Source organism: Pogona vitticeps, chromosome 2, assembly GCF_051106095.1.
Source record: "Pogona vitticeps strain Pit_001003342236 chromosome 2, PviZW2.1, whole genome shotgun sequence".
NCBI classification, from domain to species: domain Eukaryota; kingdom Metazoa; phylum Chordata; class Lepidosauria; order Squamata; family Agamidae; genus Pogona; species Pogona vitticeps.
The window spans coordinates 233,074,112-233,093,425 of NC_135784.1; the positions used below are offsets into that span (position 1 = coordinate 233,074,112).

General features: G+C 41.2%; 1 protein-coding gene across 2 annotated transcripts in view; it reads left to right on the plus strand.

Moving 5' to 3' along the window:
* Positions 1–2,422: 2,422 nt before the first annotated feature.
* MAMDC2 (MAM domain containing 2) overlaps positions 2,423–19,314 on the plus strand; it is a 93,752-nt gene continuing 76,860 nt past the window's right edge. Inside the window, exons 1-2 of one of the 2 annotated variants that reach the window (XM_072992199.2) lie at positions 2,423–2,658; positions 2,965–3,081. In XM_072992199.2, coding sequence (XP_072848300.1) covers positions 2,628–2,658; positions 2,965–3,081 — 148 coding nt within the window. In that variant the 5' untranslated portion in view covers positions 2,423–2,627. The remainder of the gene's footprint in view (positions 2,659–2,964; positions 3,082–19,314) is intronic. The other variant, XR_013541509.1, reaches the window with a different exon arrangement.

Here is a 19,314-nt window from a genome sequence, read left to right on the forward strand (position 1 = left end):
GAGTTTCTACATGTTCATGAGAGGAAAATGTACAGTACATTGTTTTTGTTAACTGACCTCTTTGTGTGTCTGAACTAAAGGAGAACTAAATAAAATAAGAGGTGGAAGTTTCCTGTCAACACATTTTTAGCACCTTAAGGTAGCTTCTGCTGTTGAAAATTGAATTCTCTGCCCTGCTGTCTTCAGCAAATTGTCATCTGGGCAGGTACAGCTATTCACCCAGCAAATACAATTTGATAAACTGCAGATACACATCAGATCAAACCATATTTTCCTAGTTTGATTGTTGTTGTTTAGTTATTTAGTCGTGTCTGACTCTTCGTGACCCCATGGACCAGAACACACCAGGCCCTCCTGCCTTCCACTGCCTCCCGGAGTTGGGTCAAATTCATGTTGGTAGCTTCGATGACACTGTCCAACCATCTCGTCCTCTGTCGTCCCCTTCTCCTCTTGCCTTCACACTTTCCCAACATCAGGGTCTTTTCCAGAGAGTCTTCTCTTCTCATGAGATGGCCAAAGTATTAGAGTATCAGCTTCAGGATCTATCCTTCCAGTGAGCACTCAGGGTTGATTTCCTTCAGAATGGATAGGTTTGATCTCCTTGCAGTCAAGTGGACTCTCAAGAGCCTCCTCCAGTACCACAATTCAAAAGCATCAATTCTTCGGCGGTCAGCTTTATGGTCCAGCTCGCTTCCATACATCGCTACATGAAAAACCATAGCTTTGACTTTGCAGACTTCTATTGGCAAGGTGATGTCTCTGCTTTTTAAGATGCTGTCTAGGTTTGTCATCGCTTTCCTCCCAAGAAGCAGGCATCTTTCATCTGCAGTGATCATGGAGCCCAAGAAAGTAAAATCTGTCACTGTCTCCATATCTTCCCCCTTCTATTTCTCAGGAGGTGATGGGACCAGTGGCCATGATCTTAGTTTTTTTGATGTTGAGCTTCAGACCATTTTTTGCACTCTCCTCTTTCACCCTCATTACAAGGTTCTTTAGTTCCTCCTCACTTTCTGCCATCAGAGTGGTATCATCTGCATATAGGAGGTTGTTGATATTTCTTCCGGCAATCTTAGTTCCGGCTTGGGATTCCTCCAGTCCAGCCTTCCGCATGATGTATTCTGCATATAAATTAAATAAGCCAGGGGACAATATACAACCTTGTCCTACTCCTTTTCCAATTTTGAACCAATCAGTTGTTCCATATGCAGTTGTAACTGTTGTTTCCTGTCCCACATATACGTTTCTCAGGAGATAGATAAGGTGGTCAGGCACTCCCATTTCTTTAAGGACTTGCCATAGTTTGTTCTGGTCCACACAGTCAAAGACTTTTGCACAGTCAATGAAGCAGAAGTAGAGGTTTTTCTGGAACTCTCTGGCTTTGATAGTAAAGCCCTTTCTTCAGCCAGTTTTCCAGTAATGTTTACCTACAATTAAAGATTTATTGCCTTCTGGTTCTGCCTTTTTTATTGCATCCCTTTCAGTTGTGGGGCCAGGGTCTAAGTTGTGCAATTGTGTTCCCTCCACTGCCTAAAGACAACCTGGAGAGAAAAGGTACATGTCCTTTCTGGGATGTTTTCTGTGCTTCACACTTTATATTAGGGGTGGGCCATATTAGGGAGAGTGAAGCAGCTGTTTCAAGCCACACATTCTGGATATCATGAAAGTTTGGCATGTTGTACTGCCAAGGATAGGCAGGAGCGTTTGCTGGATTGTCTGCCACATCAACCCAAATAACTTGGTCAGCTTTAGATACCACACACATTGAGCTGAGGGGCTGGGTGGGTTAAGGGATACCATTTGTTGTTCTGCTGCCCTCAGTCAGCAAAATACCTTGGGCTAGGCATTTTGTACCAGATAGCTTTCTTCCTGAAGGGACTTCACGCAGTCCCTCCAGGAAGAAAGCTATCTGGGACAAATGACTACCCCCACCCCCCTGCCATGTTTTCCCTGTCACTGAATGCAATAAATAAAATAAATGCTTGTCTGGCAGTCTACTGTGCAAGTTCTCTCAGAACTGCAGGCCAATTTCCCCTCCCCCACGCTCAACTTCTGGTCGCCTCTGCAGAAATGCTTTCTCCCAGGAGCAACAGTTTTTCGCGCAGCGTTGCCTCTTCTAGCGTCGCGACAGGCATATGTACTTCCATCTCTCCATCCTTCCACAGCGGCTCTCTGAGGGACGAGGACGGGAAGGGCTGCTCCTTGGAGCCTGTGGGAAGAGTCTTGGCGTTTAAAAAAAAAAAAAAACCAGCCCAAATAACCATTTAGCAGCTCTTCCCTCCTCCCACTCGATCCTGGGACCAGCTGCTGGTTGACTAGCCGCCTTGAGCCTATCCGGGCTCCAACACCCCCCCACCCCACCCCGTTTCTCTTTTTAACTGTTTCTGCTGCTGCTGCTGCTGCTCCTTCCACTTCGCTAGCCTGGTGCTCCAACTTTTGCCTTCCCTTTGCACACATGCGAACGGGCGCGCGGTTTTCTCTCGACTCGCCGTTCCCGTCCCCAGGGGCCGCCCGCGGGGCTCTTCCCTCAACCCCCTGCCTCCCGCGCTTTCGTTTACCTCGGCTCCAGGGAGAGCCGCGTTGCCTTTCCCTCTCTCCCTCACTTCACCTTCATTGCAAGCCCCACCGCTATGATCCTCCTGTATCTCTTCACCATTCAAGGTAAGGAGGAGCGGGTGGGGGGACGGAGGGCCAGCCGGGTGGGGTGGGGTGGGGGGCCGAGGGAAGGAAAAATGTCCCCCATGTCCTGCAGCTGTGGGCTGTGCGGTGTCCCCGGCTTCCCCCTCTCCCTTTTGTTTCTTGGCAACAGGTCCCATCCCTCTGTGGAAAGCCTGTTTTTCTGAGTGAACCCGCGGAGGGCAGCGCCGGCTTTCCTCAAGAGCAGATTAGTTGACACGGTTCCCTCCATGCCCGTCTCTTTCGGCCCGTTAGTCTGAACTGAGAGCTCGCTTTGTCTTCTCTTGTTAGCTTTGCAGTTAGCTGGAGCGGGTCTTGAACTCCCCAAGGGCTCGTGTGCCTTTGAAGACAGCACTTGCGGGTATGAATCAGACCTCGCATCTCTGCCATGGATTTTGAACCGGGAAGGTAAGGATGGTGCCCCCACCCTATATTTTACAGGACAATATTCGTTTTGTATATTTCAGTTCAATGTTTGTTATTGTTTTTTAACGTGTGTTTCTATTTCCCTCTGGTTGTAAAAGGCTGAGTCTACAGCTAGGGAGGGAGGTGCAAGCCAAATCTGGGAGCCAAATTTGAAAACGTTTCAGTGACCTCCTTCCAGAGCACTTGGAACTAAATACAGTATGAGTAACAGTTTTCTAGCTTCTGTTCCTATGTACCTATATTAGCTGAAGGATTACACTGAAGATTGGTAGAGAATTACATTATGTTAGTACTGTATTAGTAGCAGATAATTTGCAGCTCATGTACTGAAGGGGAGGGGCTATAGCTGAGTGGTAAATATATCTTTTGAATGCAGGAATTCCCATACAGTATTCTTCTATTCTTGCATCTCCAGTTAAACAGATCATGTAGGAAGTGATGGCAGGATCTGTGCTTCAGACCCTAAAGAGCCCCTGTGAGTAGCAAAAACCAGTACCAGGTTAGGTCGGTACTTAGAAATTTTCCTCTTTTTTTGGACTGTAGTTCCCAGAATCACACAGCTAACATTTTAAAAAATTCTGGGAGTTGCAGTGTACAGGTCAACTGTTCTAAACTAGGCTAAGTGAGCAAATAGTCTGATCTGAGAAGTATGGGGGTAAACCTTAGTGAATCATCTCAAGGACCATCTGTCTCTAGCCAGACCATCCTGTTTCCCACAGTAGCCAAACGTAGGCTTTGGTGGAAGCCTACAAGCAAGGTACAGTAGTACCTCAGTTTACGAATGCCTCAATTAACGTAATTTTTGGTTTATGAATGGAAATCCATTGAAAATAATGCCCGGGTTTATGATTTTTTTCGGCAATATGAAGGAAGTTTCCCCAGGATGCATTGTGCCTGGAGGTTTATAGCACCGCCCCCATTCCTATGGCAAACTGCGTTTCGGTTTATGAATTTTTCACATTACATAACATCCCGGAGAATGCATTAAATTCATAAACTGAGGTATTACTGTACTGGTATAAGGCATCTTTGTATCTGCCTGTGTTTGGGAAATAGGTATGAATACTGCACTTTGTGCCAATAGTTGTATCTAGTACTACTACAGATACATTATTGTATTTTATTTCATATATTTACATTTTTTTAAAAGATGAAAAGTTATGTATTCTTGAAGGCTTTCACAGCTGGGATCCAATGGTTGTTTTTTGTTTTTGAAAGATACAGCCTGCAAAAAGGTCAGTGAATTCTATGCAGCCACAAGGACCGGTGATCACTGCACACAAAAGACTAGCTAACGATACCCATCAAACAGAGTGACAGATCATCTCCTCCTTTATCACAGCAACACACCCATAACAAAAAAACACCCTGGTCACCATAATCACCCAATCTCCTGAAAAGGAAAAAAGCTGATGCCACAGCTACAAATACTCAACTATCCCACACACTACACCAGAACACACACAGAATTCTAACTCCTGTCCTCTGAAGATGCTGACCACAGAGACAGGTGAAACGTTAAGAAGAAAAACCTCCAGAACAAGGCCAAACAGCCCAAAAAACCCACAACAAATTAAAATCTTAATTTATTTAGTACTCATACATACTGAAGCCTGAAGAGGCTTCAAAATGTAGTAGCTGGCTCTGCCTCCTAGACAGTCATGTTCATTGGCCACACTTGAACTGATGCACAGCTGATATCTGTCAAAAGAACTTTCTGCCCATGCAGATGTTTGCACATAAGACTGTCTCTGCAACAAGGTGAACCATAGTCAATCAAGGTTCCCTGTGGAGAGGATCCTATACCCCTGGGCCTCATCACATTCACACAAAACACAGATTGATCTGATGGTATTTACATCGGTATTCAGGAATTTCAACACTCGCAGAAGACTGATATGTTCTTTAGAGTCCCATCACATATTTGTTATTAAGTGCCTGCAGATCACTAAAGAGATTTACGGAATAAAAGGCAACTCACAGAAGTGTGTCATAGGAAACATTCTAAAAAGATAAACCAGAAATTGAAAGATGTTTCAGGATACTATAGAAAAATTCTTCTCCAGTTACATTACGATCTGTCATCTGAAAAGGATGGCAATTGAAATAACTGGCCAGTTAAAAAAGATATGGATCTTAGAAATCATATGGGAGAACAAGCTCCCTCTGATAAATATTTTAAATTTGAAACTGTTGTGTAATCTTTAGTAAGGCACAGCTACATTTTTTTCTGGATATGTTCTGTGTGCTCTTTGGAGGCATATAAATAATTAATTAGCAGAAAGTTCTAGTCAAACAAGATAGTCCTGCACACATATCATTAACGGACTCCACTGGGTGGAGGAGAGGTCATGGAATTTAGTCTATATCTAGACTTTCATCAGAGTAAGGTTGTAGAATGCTGTGAGATATCACTTTAAGCCCGCCCATAAAGACTCATGAAAAAAAATGTGATTTCCCTTGTGCAGTCTCAAATGGCATAGTCGATTTTTTCCACCTCTGACACCTCATTCTGCTTTGAGGATAGAATATGCTTCAGATGGTTTTTTGCTAAACCTCGTGGCTTCCCAAAAGGCAGGGAAAGTAGCTGCTTTCCGTGTATAAAACAACCCTAATTTTTTTGGTCTAATTATTTAAGGAAAAAGTGTTGTTTTATATACAGAAATATATGCTAAGTATGACTTGATAGGAATAACTGAAACTTGTTATGATGATTCCCATAACTGGATTACAGCAACTGAAGGATATAACTTGTTCAAAATGAACAGAAAGAATAGAATGGGAGGTGGAGTAGCAGAGTACAGTGGTGCCTCGTCTTACGAAATTAATCCATATTGGAACGGTGGCCACATCTTGAAATTTCATAAGTCGAATGACCATTTCCCATAGGATTGCATTGAAAACCATTTAATCCATTCCGGCTGTTTTTCATTCTTATGTGGAGGGGCCGTTCTTAAGTCAAAGCCAGTTAATCCGTACTCTACCACTAGGGAGATAATTTTAATTCTCCTGATGTAAGATGAACTTAGGTCCAAAAAGGGCAGGAAAGGGGGGGGGGGGAACATCTAAACAGAACACATTTAAAAAGAAGCACATTTTAAACAAAACCAAGCACCTTTTAGGACACTGCGAGGTAGAGGTCCCTTCCTCTGGGTCATCTTCTCCAGGGGTTCCCTGTCGCTGTCTCTTGGCTGCAGGCTCCATCCTGGTGAAAAATCTGTCCAATTTCGTCTGTTTCATCCTGCGTTGCAGAATCTTTCTGAAATGGCTGACCACGTTGTCATTCATCATGTGCAAAACACTTCCTGTCACAGTCCTGTTTGGGTGGTGTCTCTCAAAGAAGTCCTGGCACTTGCTCCATTTCTCACAGATGGATTTTATTTCCTTGTTGCTAACCTGCGGTGCCTCTTTCCTCTGTGGAATGCTCCTCCACAAGAGCCTTCTGCTGCTCGGTTTGCAGTTCTGCAAATTCTTCTGTTGTCAACTCCTCTTCATGGTCTTCAACCAGCTCCCCTACATCCTGTTCGTCGACATCCAAACCCATGTCTTCACCCATGGAAATGACGTCCCTCCCCACCTGTGAATCAGTCACCTCAGTGCCACTGTCTGTGGCATATTCTGGCCACAGTTTCCTCCACGCTGAGTTCAAGATCCTAGTTGTGACATCTTGCCAGGCCTTGTCAATGAGTCTGACGCTGTGGAGGACATTGAAATGTATCCTCCAAAACTCTTTCAGGGTCAAGGACATCTCCTCGGTGATATTGAAGCACCTGGTGAAGAGTGCCTTTGTGTACAGCTTCTTGAAGTTGCTGATCACTTGCTGGTCCATGGGCTGCAGAAGAGGTGTTGTGTTTGGGGGGAGGAACTGGACCCCGATGAAATCTTTGTCAGTATCATCCACCAAGGATGGAGTGTGTGCCGGGGCATTGTCCATCAGAAGAAGGCACCTCTTAGGAAGCTGGTTGTCCGAAAGATATTTCTTGACAGTGGGTGCAAAGACTTCATAGAGCCATTCCATAAACAGTTGCCTTGTCATCCAAGCTCTTGAGTTGGCCTTCCACATGACAGGCAGTGTGGCCTTGTTAAGTTTCTCTCACTGGATTGGGTGAGGAGTCTGGGAGTGGTACACCAGCAGAGGCTTGATCTTCAGATCGCTGGTGGCGTTGGCACAGAACAAAAGGGTCAATCTGTCCTTCATGGGTTTGTGGCTCAGCATTTTCTCTTCCTCCTGGGTGATGTAGATTCTCCTGGGCATCTTCTTCCAGAACAGCACTGTCTCATCGCAGTTGAAGACTTGCTGGGGGAGGTAGTCTTCTTCCTTGATGAATTTGGCAAGTTCAACTTGAAGGCTTCTGCAGCATCATGGTCAGAACTTGCAGCCTCCCCATGTCTTGTAATGCAGTGGATGCCACTTCTCTTTTTGAACTTTTGAAACCACCCCCTGCTGGCTTTGAATTCGTCTTGCGCTGCACTTCTGGAGGGTTTTCTTTCCATTAAGTCACTGTGCAGCTTCTTCGCTTTTTCACCAATGATGGCTTCACTGATGCTTCCCCTTTCAGCTGTTTCTCATTCATCCACACCAGTAAAAGTTTTTCCACTTCTTCCATCAGGGGTGGCCTGTCCTTTGCTAGGATTGTGACTCCTTTTGCCACACCAATGTCTTTCAAGACATCTTCTTTAAGATGGTGCCGATGGTTGACTTTGCCATCTTGAATTCAGCAGCCAGCTCAGACAAACGCATGCCATCTTCATGCTTTTTGATTATGTCCTTTTTTGTTTCAATGGAGATGATTTTTTTGCCTTTGCTCTGTTCTTTCTTTGGAGCCATGACTGTACACAAACCCTAGAAGCCGCCCAGAGACCTTTGGGTAGTGTGGGTGGCATATAAATTAATAAAATAAAATAAAATAAAATAAAATAAAATAAAATAAAATAAAATAAAACAAAACAAACAAACAAACAAATAAATAAATAAATAAATAAAGCCACAGAATCCAGCAAGCATTATTCCAGCACAGAACTCCTAATCACAAAAAGAGAGCATAGAGGGAGAGAGAGCTAAGACAATGGGTGGGTGGGGGAGAGCCTTGAGTCTACAGTAGACTCCATTTTAAACTGCATTTGAAAGCCTGCCTGCATCAGCAAGCACCACAGCCCCTCACAGAAAATGTTCTGATTTTAAAACAAAAAGACTTTGGAGTCACATTTTAAACACACACATTTTAAAACAAAAGATAGGTCACAGTACACAAACCCTAGGAGCCACAGAATCCAGCAAGCATTATTCCAGCACAGAACTCCTCATCACAAAAAGAGAGTCTAAATTGCATTTTACAGCCTGCCTGCATCAACAACCATTAACCATTATTACAGCAAACAGATCCCCAAAAGGGGGGGGGGGAAGACTTTGAAGCAACATTTTAAACCCACGCATTTTAAAACAACAGAGAGGTCGCAGTACACAAAACCTAGAAACCACAGAATGCAAAAATAAATAAATAAATTTTACATTTTAAAATTACAGTCTAATTTTCACATTTATTTTTAATTTAATATTACAGTCTACTTTTCAAATTTTAAATCCACACTGCAAGACCCATCAGAGCACAGATCATATGCCCGCCACGTACCCCTACCCCCCAAACAAGCTGCAAAAAACCCTGTACAGTGTATGTACTCACCCAGAACAGGCAGTCTCTCTGTTTAAAAAAAAGTCAACAATCCAAAAATCAAAAATTAAAAAAAGCCAAATAAAATACAGTCTGTACAGTGCAGTACCAGGCAGTACTGTACAGTACCAGGCAATACCAGGTAGTCTGAAGACTCTCTCCCTATCCACTTTCTAACCGGTGGGGCGAGCGAGGTAGCAGACAAGCAGCCTCTTCGCTGGCCAACGGTCAATTGAAAGTTCAGATTTTGTGCTTTTCCCGCCTCCCCCGCATTTTTTTTGTAACTCGAAGTTCTGGTCGCAAGTCAAAGTAATATTTTGCGGCTGGAGCTTTTCGTATCTTGAAATTTTCGCAACCAGGGACATTCTTAAGTTGAGGCACCACTGTATGTCAAAAAACATATTCCTGTGTAGAAATACAGGAGGATGAGCTCAGTCCATTTTGAGCATCTGGGTTAATATAACTGGGGCAAAAAAAAAAAAAAAGAACATGGTAGTTAGAGTTTACTATTGAAGATCCAATCAAGAAGGAGATACAGTTGAAACTTTTGAAAAACAATTTGCAAGAATTTAAAAGAAAACATGATGTACTAGTCATAGGAGATTTCAGTTATCCTGATATCAGTTGGGAGACCAATTCTGCCAAATATGAATATTCCAAGAAATTTCTGACTTGTGTGGCTGATAATTTTCTCCTACGAAAAGTGGAGGAAGAAACCAAAGGAGTAACTATCCTGAAATTGATCTTAACCAATAGAAATAACTTGGTGGAAGGAGTGACACCAAGAGGAACTCAGGGAGAAAATGACTATCTTTTACTTGAGTTTTTTATTTCAAAAGTAACAAATGCAGAGCATAACTGCATGTATGCACTGGGTTTTAGGAGACCTAATTTTAATAAACTCGGAGCAATGATATGTAAGGTATTATGCTAGGCAATTGTAATTAAAAAAAAGGAATCCAAGATGGGCATAAGTTTGTTAAAAATGAACTTATAGAGGCACAACTACAAACTATTCCAACAAGAAAAAAGGTGGAAAACAGAAAGAAAGAAAAAACCCTAAACAAAACAAACAAAAACCCAATGTGGTTTCACAAAAAGCTCAGAGAGGACCTAAAAATAAAATAGGACACATAGGAAGTGGAAAGAAGGCGAGGCTACAAAGGAAAAGCACATGCAAGTAGCAAAGAATTGTAAGGATGGCGTTAGGAAGGCGAAAGTTGAGAATGAGCTGAGGTTAGCAAGAGATGCTAAAAGCAACAAAAAAGCATTCTTCAGGTATGTGCATAACAAATGACAGAGAAAAGAAACAGTGGGTCAGCTACTTAGTGGGGATGGGAAAATGATAACAGATGACAAAGAAAAAGCAGAAGTGCTCAGTTTCTACTTCAGCTTGGTCTTCTCCTAAAAGACAATCTATGCTCCTCCAGGCAATGTGAAGTACAAAGGAAGGGGATAGGACTGCAGCTTGAGATTGATAAACATGTCAGCGTGGGGCCAGAACTCTGGAGTGTAAACAAGGCACAGGCCTCTAGAAAGGTTCCTAGAGTCTGGTTAAATCCCACTATAACATTAGCAGAAGCCTGAGATATAGAGCGATTTAGAGATTAAGACGTTTGGAGAAACAACATGAGAGAGTTCTTTATACTTAGAATATATTATATTGATTATGGCATAACATATTTACATATATACAGAGTAAAGAACATTTGGCATAGTAACATAGTAACATTCAGAGCATAGACATGGAAAGTATATGAACACCAGACTTACAACTGTGTGGTAACATCTCTACTGTCTCAGCCACATTTATACTGAGGACAGCCAATCCCATTTCTCCATTCACAGCTAGTCTCATTTACAATCAAACAATACAACATCTTGCTTCACCTGCATGCTGTAAGTCATTACATTGGTATTCTCTCTACTACACTCATGCCTCTGCACTACATTTACAATATTAAAATTTAACTCCCTCTTCTTAAACAGAACCAAACCCTGACAAAACATATATTTAAAATAGCAAGGTACTCTTGGACTGAGTTGAAATCCCTGGGGCCAGATTAACTGCATCGAAGGATATTAAGAAACTGGCTGAAGAGATCACAGAACCACTATCTATTATTACAGTATCTTGAAATCCTGGAGGATGGGTGAAGTGCTGGATGACTGGAGGAGAGCTAACATCTTCCAAAAGTGCAAAACGAGGAACCAGGGAACTACTGTACAGACCAGTCAGACTGATAGCAATCCCAGGGAAAATTCTGATGCAGATGATAAAGCAGTCATTCTAGAAGCACCTTGAAAACTGCAGTAATGACTAGAAGCCAACATGGATTTGTTAAAAAAATCCTGACAGATTACTCTTATCTCATTGTTTGATTAGGTAACCTCTCTGGTAGACAGCGGGAATGCTGTAGGTGTAATTATCTTGACTTCAGCAAAGCCTTTGACACAGTGCCCCATGATAATCTAATTAACAAAGTAACTAGGTGCGGGCTGGATAGAACAACTGTCAGGTGGATACAGGGAATACTTATCAGATTTGCAGATAACAGAAAACTGGGTGAAATCGCCAATACCTTGGAAGACAGGAAAAAATGTCTTGATAGGCATGAGCATTGGGCTGAAAACAACCGAATGAAATTTAACAGGGATAAATGCAAAGTTCTACATCTAGGGGAAAAACAAATGCAGATGAGGGGACTTGGTTCAGTAATACTATGATTGAGAAGGATCTTGGAATTGTTATAGCTCACAAGCTGAATATGAACCAACACTGCAAGGTGGCTGCAAAAAAAGGCACATTTTATTTTAGGATGCATTAGCAGATAGTCTTCAAATCCTGTGAGGTACTAGTCCCCCCCCCATTCAGAACTGGTTAGGCCTCATCTTGAGGGACGTGGTGGCGCGAGGGACATGGTGGCGCTGTGGGCTAAACCGCAGAAGCCTGTGCTGCAGGGTCAGAAGACCAAGCAGTCATAAGATCGAATCCACGTGACGGAGTGAGCGCCCGTCACTTGTCCCAGCTCCCGCCAACCTAGTGGTTCGAAAGCATGCAAATGCAAGTAGATCAGTAGGGACCACCTCGGTGGGAAGGTAACAGTGTTCCATGTCTAAGTCGCACTGGCCATGTGACCACGGAAGATTGTCTTCAGACAAAAACGCTGGCTCTATGGCTTGGAAACGGGGATGAGCACCACCCCCTAGAGTCGAACATGACTGGACAAAAAAAATTATCAAGGGGAGCCTTTACCTTTACCTTTACCTAGGCCTCATCTTGAGTACCGTGTCCAGTTCTGGACATCGCACCTTAAGAAAGATGGCAAGAAACTAGAGCAAGTTCAGAGGAGGACGATAAGGATGATTAGGGGAATGGAAACCAAGACCATTGAGGAAAGACTGAAAGAATTGGGCATGTTTAGCCTTGAGGAAAGAAGGCTGAGGTGAGATATGATAGCACTTTTCAAATACCTGAAAGATAGTTATACCTTTCAAGGAGGGGGAGGATCTGTTCTTGATCATCCCTCTGTGCAGGACGTGTAATAATGGGCTCAAGCTACAAGAAACCAGATTTAGGATGTATATCAGGAAAAACCTCTTAACTGTTAGAGCAGTACAACGATGGAATCAATTACCTCAGGAGGTGGTGAGCATGCCAGTGCTGAAGGCATTGAAGAGAAAATTGGACAACCATCTGTCAGATCTGCTTTGATTTGGATTCTTGCATTGAGCAGGGGCCTTATAGGCTCCTTCCAACTCAATTGTTCTATTATTCTGCTCAACTCATCTGAACTCTCACCTAGAGGTCTAATAATACTGGCCTACACCAGTTCAGTTGAAGTGAGGAAGCAGCTAGGAGGGAGAAACTGGGCAGGCCTACATAAGCCAACTTCAGGTGGTTGTCATGTGTGATAACTTTCCAAACTGTAGTTTGGGTTGTGACTCTCTGGTTTTGTACATTTTGTCTCATCTCTTGGTTCTTTAATTTGAAAAATGAAAACTATGAGTCTAGTCCAGTTAATGGTGCAAATAGGTCGGGATGTATGGTTAGAATGTGGGCAGAGTCCCATCAGTCTGACAATATCACAACTTGACTCTTTCAGACTGAAATATTCAAAATTCTTTACAGATGCAGTGAAATGATTTGTTGAGGCTTATCATGTATTTGAAAATAATATCTGTGGCATCTACTCAGGTCATGAATATTCACATGCCATCTGCATAGACTAATGGGAATGTTAGAGGGGCAGAGTCACAAGGTATAAGAGACTCAACAGGAGGAGGAGGAGTTAGAGTGTTAGATGGGGAGTTAAGTCAGAGAAAGAGAGTTTTGAAGTCTGGGCGGGAGAGTGGTGGTTGAGAGTGGATAAAGGAGAATGTTTAAGAGTTAACGACATTGCTTGTTCTGTCAACACCTGTATCAATATGTAATAGCGTGAGTTCCTAGTTTGGTGAAACAAGCAGGGGCCACGTGGGATCATGACAAATTGGTGGCAGCGGTAGGATTTGAAGCAATCCAATGAAAAGTTGAATGAGCTTGAGTTTAAAGGTATTCCTAGCTAGAGGGTGGTTACAATCTGTGGTAAGAAGTGGTTACCCGTTAGAGTCTCGGTGAAGACTTAGTTTTGGGGCTTCAGGACCCAGATCTGGGAAATCCTAAGAGAAGGAAAATACCTACTCAGGAGAAACCATTTTTTACCTCAGGATTTACAAGACCTAGTGGCTAGCTCAAAATCCGGAGCTCTGAGGGTAAACGCCAGTGGCAGATAGAGTGGAAGCCTAGGTCAGGATGTATCTGAGGGGATAATAAAAGCTAAGCAGAAGCTGTTCTTGTATCTGGAGATAAGAATTGCCCAGACAGAGAAATATTGTGCTAATGAGGCCGGCTGCTTGGAAAAGCGCAAGCTAGTTACAAGGAAAGCCACTGAAAGAGAAAAAAAAAGGCTTGTACTTTTGGCTTTTGTGAGGGAAAAGAACCAGTCCAGGTTAATAAGAACTTGTATTGTTTATGCCACCCAAAAGAAGTAAAAAGTCAGTTATGGAGGCACAGACTGAACTCCACAGTAGTGAGGTAAATGGAAACCCTCAAATTCAGAGTGAGGAAGAGACCGAGGGACCTGTATTGATTGCTCAGAGGGAGAAAATATTAAAAGCTCCCAACATTTTGAAAAATGGAAACTAGAACAAGAATTTAAACTGAAGGAGCTAGCTTTGAAAACCCAATTACAGGAGCAAGCTATGAAAAACCAATTAGAATTGGAAAAAAATCAGAGAACTTGAAAGGAAAAGGGAATTTGAGCTAGAGTTGGAAAAAGAAAAGATCAGAGAACTTGAAAGGAAAAGGGAATTTGAGCACAGAAAAAGGGAAATGCAATTCCAAATTAAGATGAAGAAATTGGAATTAGCTGCTAACAACAGCAACAGCAACAAGAACAGGATCAAGATCAAGAACAAGAACAAGAACAAGAACAACAACAACAACAACAACAACAACTACTACTACTACTACTACTACTACTACTACTACTACTACTACTACTACTACTACTAATAATAATAATAATAATAATAATAATAATAATAATAATTCCAGTGAGGGAAATCTTTCAAAAATTGACCTAAAGAAAATTCCCCAATATCGGAAGGGGGATTGTCCTGAATCTTTCCTGATTTCATTTCAGAGAGCTTGTTGGGATTTGAGGTTAAAGATGATGAGAGGATGATAATGTTAAGATCACAAATAAGTGGAGTTTTATCTGAGCTTTATTCACAGATGCCTCTGGAGCAAGCTAGAGATTTTGATGCTTATAGAAAGATGGTATATTCCTGATTGGGAATTAATTCAGAGCACTTCAGAAGGAAACTTAGATAAATTTCAAAGAAACTTGAGGAGTCTTTTACCAACTTGGGGCACATTTGACACAGTATCTCAACAAATGATTGGAACAGGAACATGTCTCTACCTTAGACCAAATGAAAAATGTGTTTGGACTAGAACAATTGTATACAATTTTACCAGGGAAATTGCATTATCTGGTCAAGGACAAGGATCTTAAAAATGTGCTGCAGGCATCTGAATATGCTTATTCTATTAGTGAGATCAGAGATTCTCGATTTTCTGAGGTAAAATTTAGTAGGAAAGTGTGGGACAACAGTAAATCCAGTAAAAACAAAAGTTACCTCAGTCAGGCGCAAGCTAAGGGAAGCCATTTTAAGGCGAACTCATTCCCAGAGCATAGACCCCTGAAATCTAATAATTCTCACGGAAAAATTAATAAAATCCTTTATTCTAAACCTAGAGCCAATAAGAAATGGTTTTCCCATGAGGAAGTGGGACATTTTTTTGGTCTCAGTGTGAAAATCAAAAGGATAAGAATTTCAGTCAGTCTAAAATGTGTTTCTGGAGAGAAATGGGGCAGAATGAAATGTAAGAATATCAAAAGGAGAACCTAGCCCCAAGGGTGAAGGTGGCATGGTGGAATATTTTGTTTAAGAGAAATGTATTTCAGTGCTTACTGGAAACAAGTAATGCATGTAATGCAGAAATGTTTTTGCTTTATGTTTTTAAAAACTTTTTTTAATAAAACATTTGAAAAGTTGAAAAAATATAAAAAGGAGACCAACAGCACATGCAAGGCTTAAAGGCGTTGCTTCTCAAGACTACAACTCCCAGAAGTGGGTGGCTGGGGTATTCTAGGAACTGTAGTTCAAAAAGTAACTTTCTTGCACTCTGATGATATCCTATTTGAGTAGAAAAGCTAGTGGCTTCCCTGCCCTAATCTTGCAATAGGATGTTCCTCCTCTTGATCTTGCAATAGGATGTACTGTACAAGATGTATTAGGCTAGTAAGTGCTTGGGGTGGACAGTTACTTGAGTGTTGTAATTTTGGTTTTTCTTACTATCGTAACTAACATAGTACTGAATTTCCAGCCTAACAAATATACCTTTATGTCTTCCCTTATGCTCTTCCTGAATTGGTTTTTGCCTGCACAAACTGAGATGATTTTCATTGGCATGTAGCTTGAAAAGTAAGATTCTAATATTCCTATTGTGTTTCCTGATTATAGTCTCTTGCTTTTCGTAGAATCATATAATTAACTATGGTGTACTATTCCAACCATTTTAAGAATTTTGCATTGGCTCACTGTAGTGCATAAATACAAATGTAAACAGTCAGAATGAAAAGCCTTTATGTTTCATCTTTTAGAAATGTATTTAACTAATACTGTTTATAAGCCACACTTATAGTAAAATTGTCAGGATGACTCACAACAGTTCTGTGAGGTATTACATTTTTATCATCTAAAATTATCAGATTCTGCATCTTGATAAAAGTTCCTTCTAGTAAACAGCCTATTTTAATTGGCAATACCAAGAGGAGATATCAGTGAGAGCTGATGTAGGACCACATTTGAAAACAGAACCATATGACAATTCTGGGTCCCAGGGGAAGAGGTGATATCTATATTGGTCTTTAAGGCCAGTACAGGATAAATTTGGGACAGAAAATATAGCCCAGCAACAGAGCACATGCTTTACATGCAGAAAGTCCCAGGTTTAATCTGTGACATCTCCAGGCAGGGCTGGAAAAAAAAAGTCCTGCATGAAGTGCTGGAGAGCCACTGCCTGTAACGAATTGGATTGAGCCTGGCAATGCAGCGCTAGATGGACCAAGGATCTGACTTACTATAAGGCATTTTCCTATGTGCTTCTGATAAAACACAATAAGATTGTTCCTATTGCCAAATGTTTGAGAACATGGTTCTACTTGTGAATCGGAAATGATGAAGAAATATGTTTTGCAGTTTGGAACAGATTGGGTTTCATATATTACTTTTCTGAATAAACCCTTTGGTGTTGAGTAGGACAGCATTGGTTAGGCTGATGGGAAAATGATTTTTAAGGTTTGGATTCATTACATTTCAAAATGTTTTCACATCACAAAACATAACATTGGCCCTCTATGCCATTTTTGTGGGACACAGCTCCTTGATTCTGAACAGCTACATAGATGAATAGAGTTTATTGACTCTTTGAATTGCAGTGGAGAGTCTTTCATTGTTTTTTCTTCTACACAATGGCTACAGATGGATAATAATTTCATTTGGTTCATTTTTTTTGATGAGAACTTTTTAAAATTTACAGTTTTTATAAGCATATTTCCAGTTTCTTGCTCCCTTTCTCCTTTAAGAGGAAAGGCCACAGCAAGCATTGTACAGTATGTAAAATATTCCCAATTTTATCTTTGGCATTTATAGCTGGAAAAAGTAAAAAACAAAAACAAAAGTCTCCTGCCTGAAATGCTGAAGTGTGGCAGCCAATTAGTGGAGTATTGACTCAGAAGAAGTGATTGTCTGACATGGTTGAAAGTACTTAGCCTTGCCTACATTCTTGTCTGGTGGAAGCAAAGTTGTTATCCCAGCTATCAGAACCACTTTTACTCCATTTACAGCTAGTTCTTCTGGGGCACTGGGACTTCATATGAGCTTCCACATCATCTCTAGTTTTCTCCATTATTTCTGATATGTATAGGACACCCATCCAGTACTTAACAGAGTAAGAGCTCAATTCTGCGCATAGATGCAAGCCCCATGAATTTATTGTGGGTTACTCTTAAGTAAATGTGCAAAGGTTTGTGATTTGAGAGTCATTTTACATTTACACATCCACATCCCACTTCTGTTACATTCTGGAACAATGTACAAACTGCAAGAGCCCACCAACATCTATTTCACTTCCTCCCCCCCCCCTTCCTCACACCTGCTATTTTTAAATCTGACCTGATGAAGAGACAGTGATTCCAAAAGCTGGTGCATTTTGTATGTATCTGTATACTTTTGTGTCCTTTCGGATGGCGTACAAAAGTATCAACAGGATTATCATTGCTTTTGTTTATATTTGTGTGCTGCTATCTGTATCATATTAACCTCTTTTTAAAGAACTATAACCTTTATTAACTCATTATTTAAGGACTAATGGGATGGTGTCATTAAATTCTTAAAATAGGCCAACCATTCACCCCTGCATTCTAGTTAGTCTGAGAAGAGCATGAGGCTTTCCAGGAATCCTGTTACTGCAAGAAAGAGAAAGTACCCGAATTGGTGGTGGTCAAATGTGCAGCAGGAAGGCCTGGCTGTGCTGTGGAGTTTAGGCAGCACACTGTGAAGAGTTTTTTGTCTCCCTCTTTGGATTTAACTGAGTGTTGTGTGGGAATGGAATGCAGAGACCCAACACAGGCTGAAAACATAACATAAGTCTGTGTGTGTGGGGAGAGGGAAGAAATCACTTAGAAATCCACTTTTTTTCTTTTCTTTTTTCCTTTTTTTTCTTTTTTGTTTCTGGAGACTTTTTTTTTAATTGTAAGGTAACTAAAAACTTATGCCTGGAAACTTCTAATATGGAATGATTTTCCCACTTAAAGTACTATAGCACTAAACCCCACCCTGTGGAAGAAATCCCTGGAAGTGACAGTAGTTTAAAAAAGCAAACAAACACTCCCTAACCCCCCATACAACCCTCACAGAAGTGCCATTTAATATATAGGTGAGAAGTTACTGACAGTCACTGAAGCTACTGAGTGAAACTTTACAGACTAAATGACAGGGAAGATGCCAGTATCAACAGTGCATAATCCATATCTTTTACAGTACTTTTGCCCTGTCTTGAAGAGCTGATTACATTCCATCGTTCTTTTCAGACCAGATTGCTCTGTAGAATATCTGTTTGATTATCACTTTCAGACACCTGTGGAAAAGCAATGCCTCTGCAGTGCTCCTGTGTCGAAGTATTCTTATTCCACGTATGTCTGCAGAAATTTATTATTGACTTGTTGACCTACGTGATTGCTACTGCAGCATCATATGCAGTATTTCAAAACCAGCAAGCTTTGAATTTTCCCCCCTAGGCATAGTTATTCAGAAATAAATCCCAGTGCTTTTCAATAGGATTCATTCCCTCTAAAATATGTTTACAATCACAGACTGGGAGAGATGAGTTCACATGGAAAACCACTGAAAGCTATGGTTAAATGTTCAGCATAATTGTAGGCAAGTATACCACTGCAGCGAGTCCTTTCATATAAACATTAACAAAGCCACACACGTTTATGGTGGATTATGTTATCTGTATTTTCTTCTTTAAAATCCTGTTGCTTAGTGTAGTGAATCACACTAGAGTAGGCCCACTGAATCAATGGAGATATAGTGAGTTAACTCCTCAAGTTCCATTGATTCAAATGGGCCTACTCTAACTATGACTTCAGCATAAAAAAGTTGATTTAATAGGCCTACTCTAGTCTAATTTAGTCTGCTAAACAACAAGATTTTAGCCAGTAGTTTCAAAGTTCAATTTTATCTCTTTCTATTTATCACTGGGTATTAAATTATTCATTGCCCTATGTATAATTTCTGTTTGTGAGTACCTTGTCCCAGTAGTTTTACACTTGTGGTCTAGGGGACCTTGTTTTCCTTGGTAGATATGAAAGAGTTTTATTCCTGACAAGTGCACTGATATGGAAATGATTACTGGAACAGCTTGGGAAGG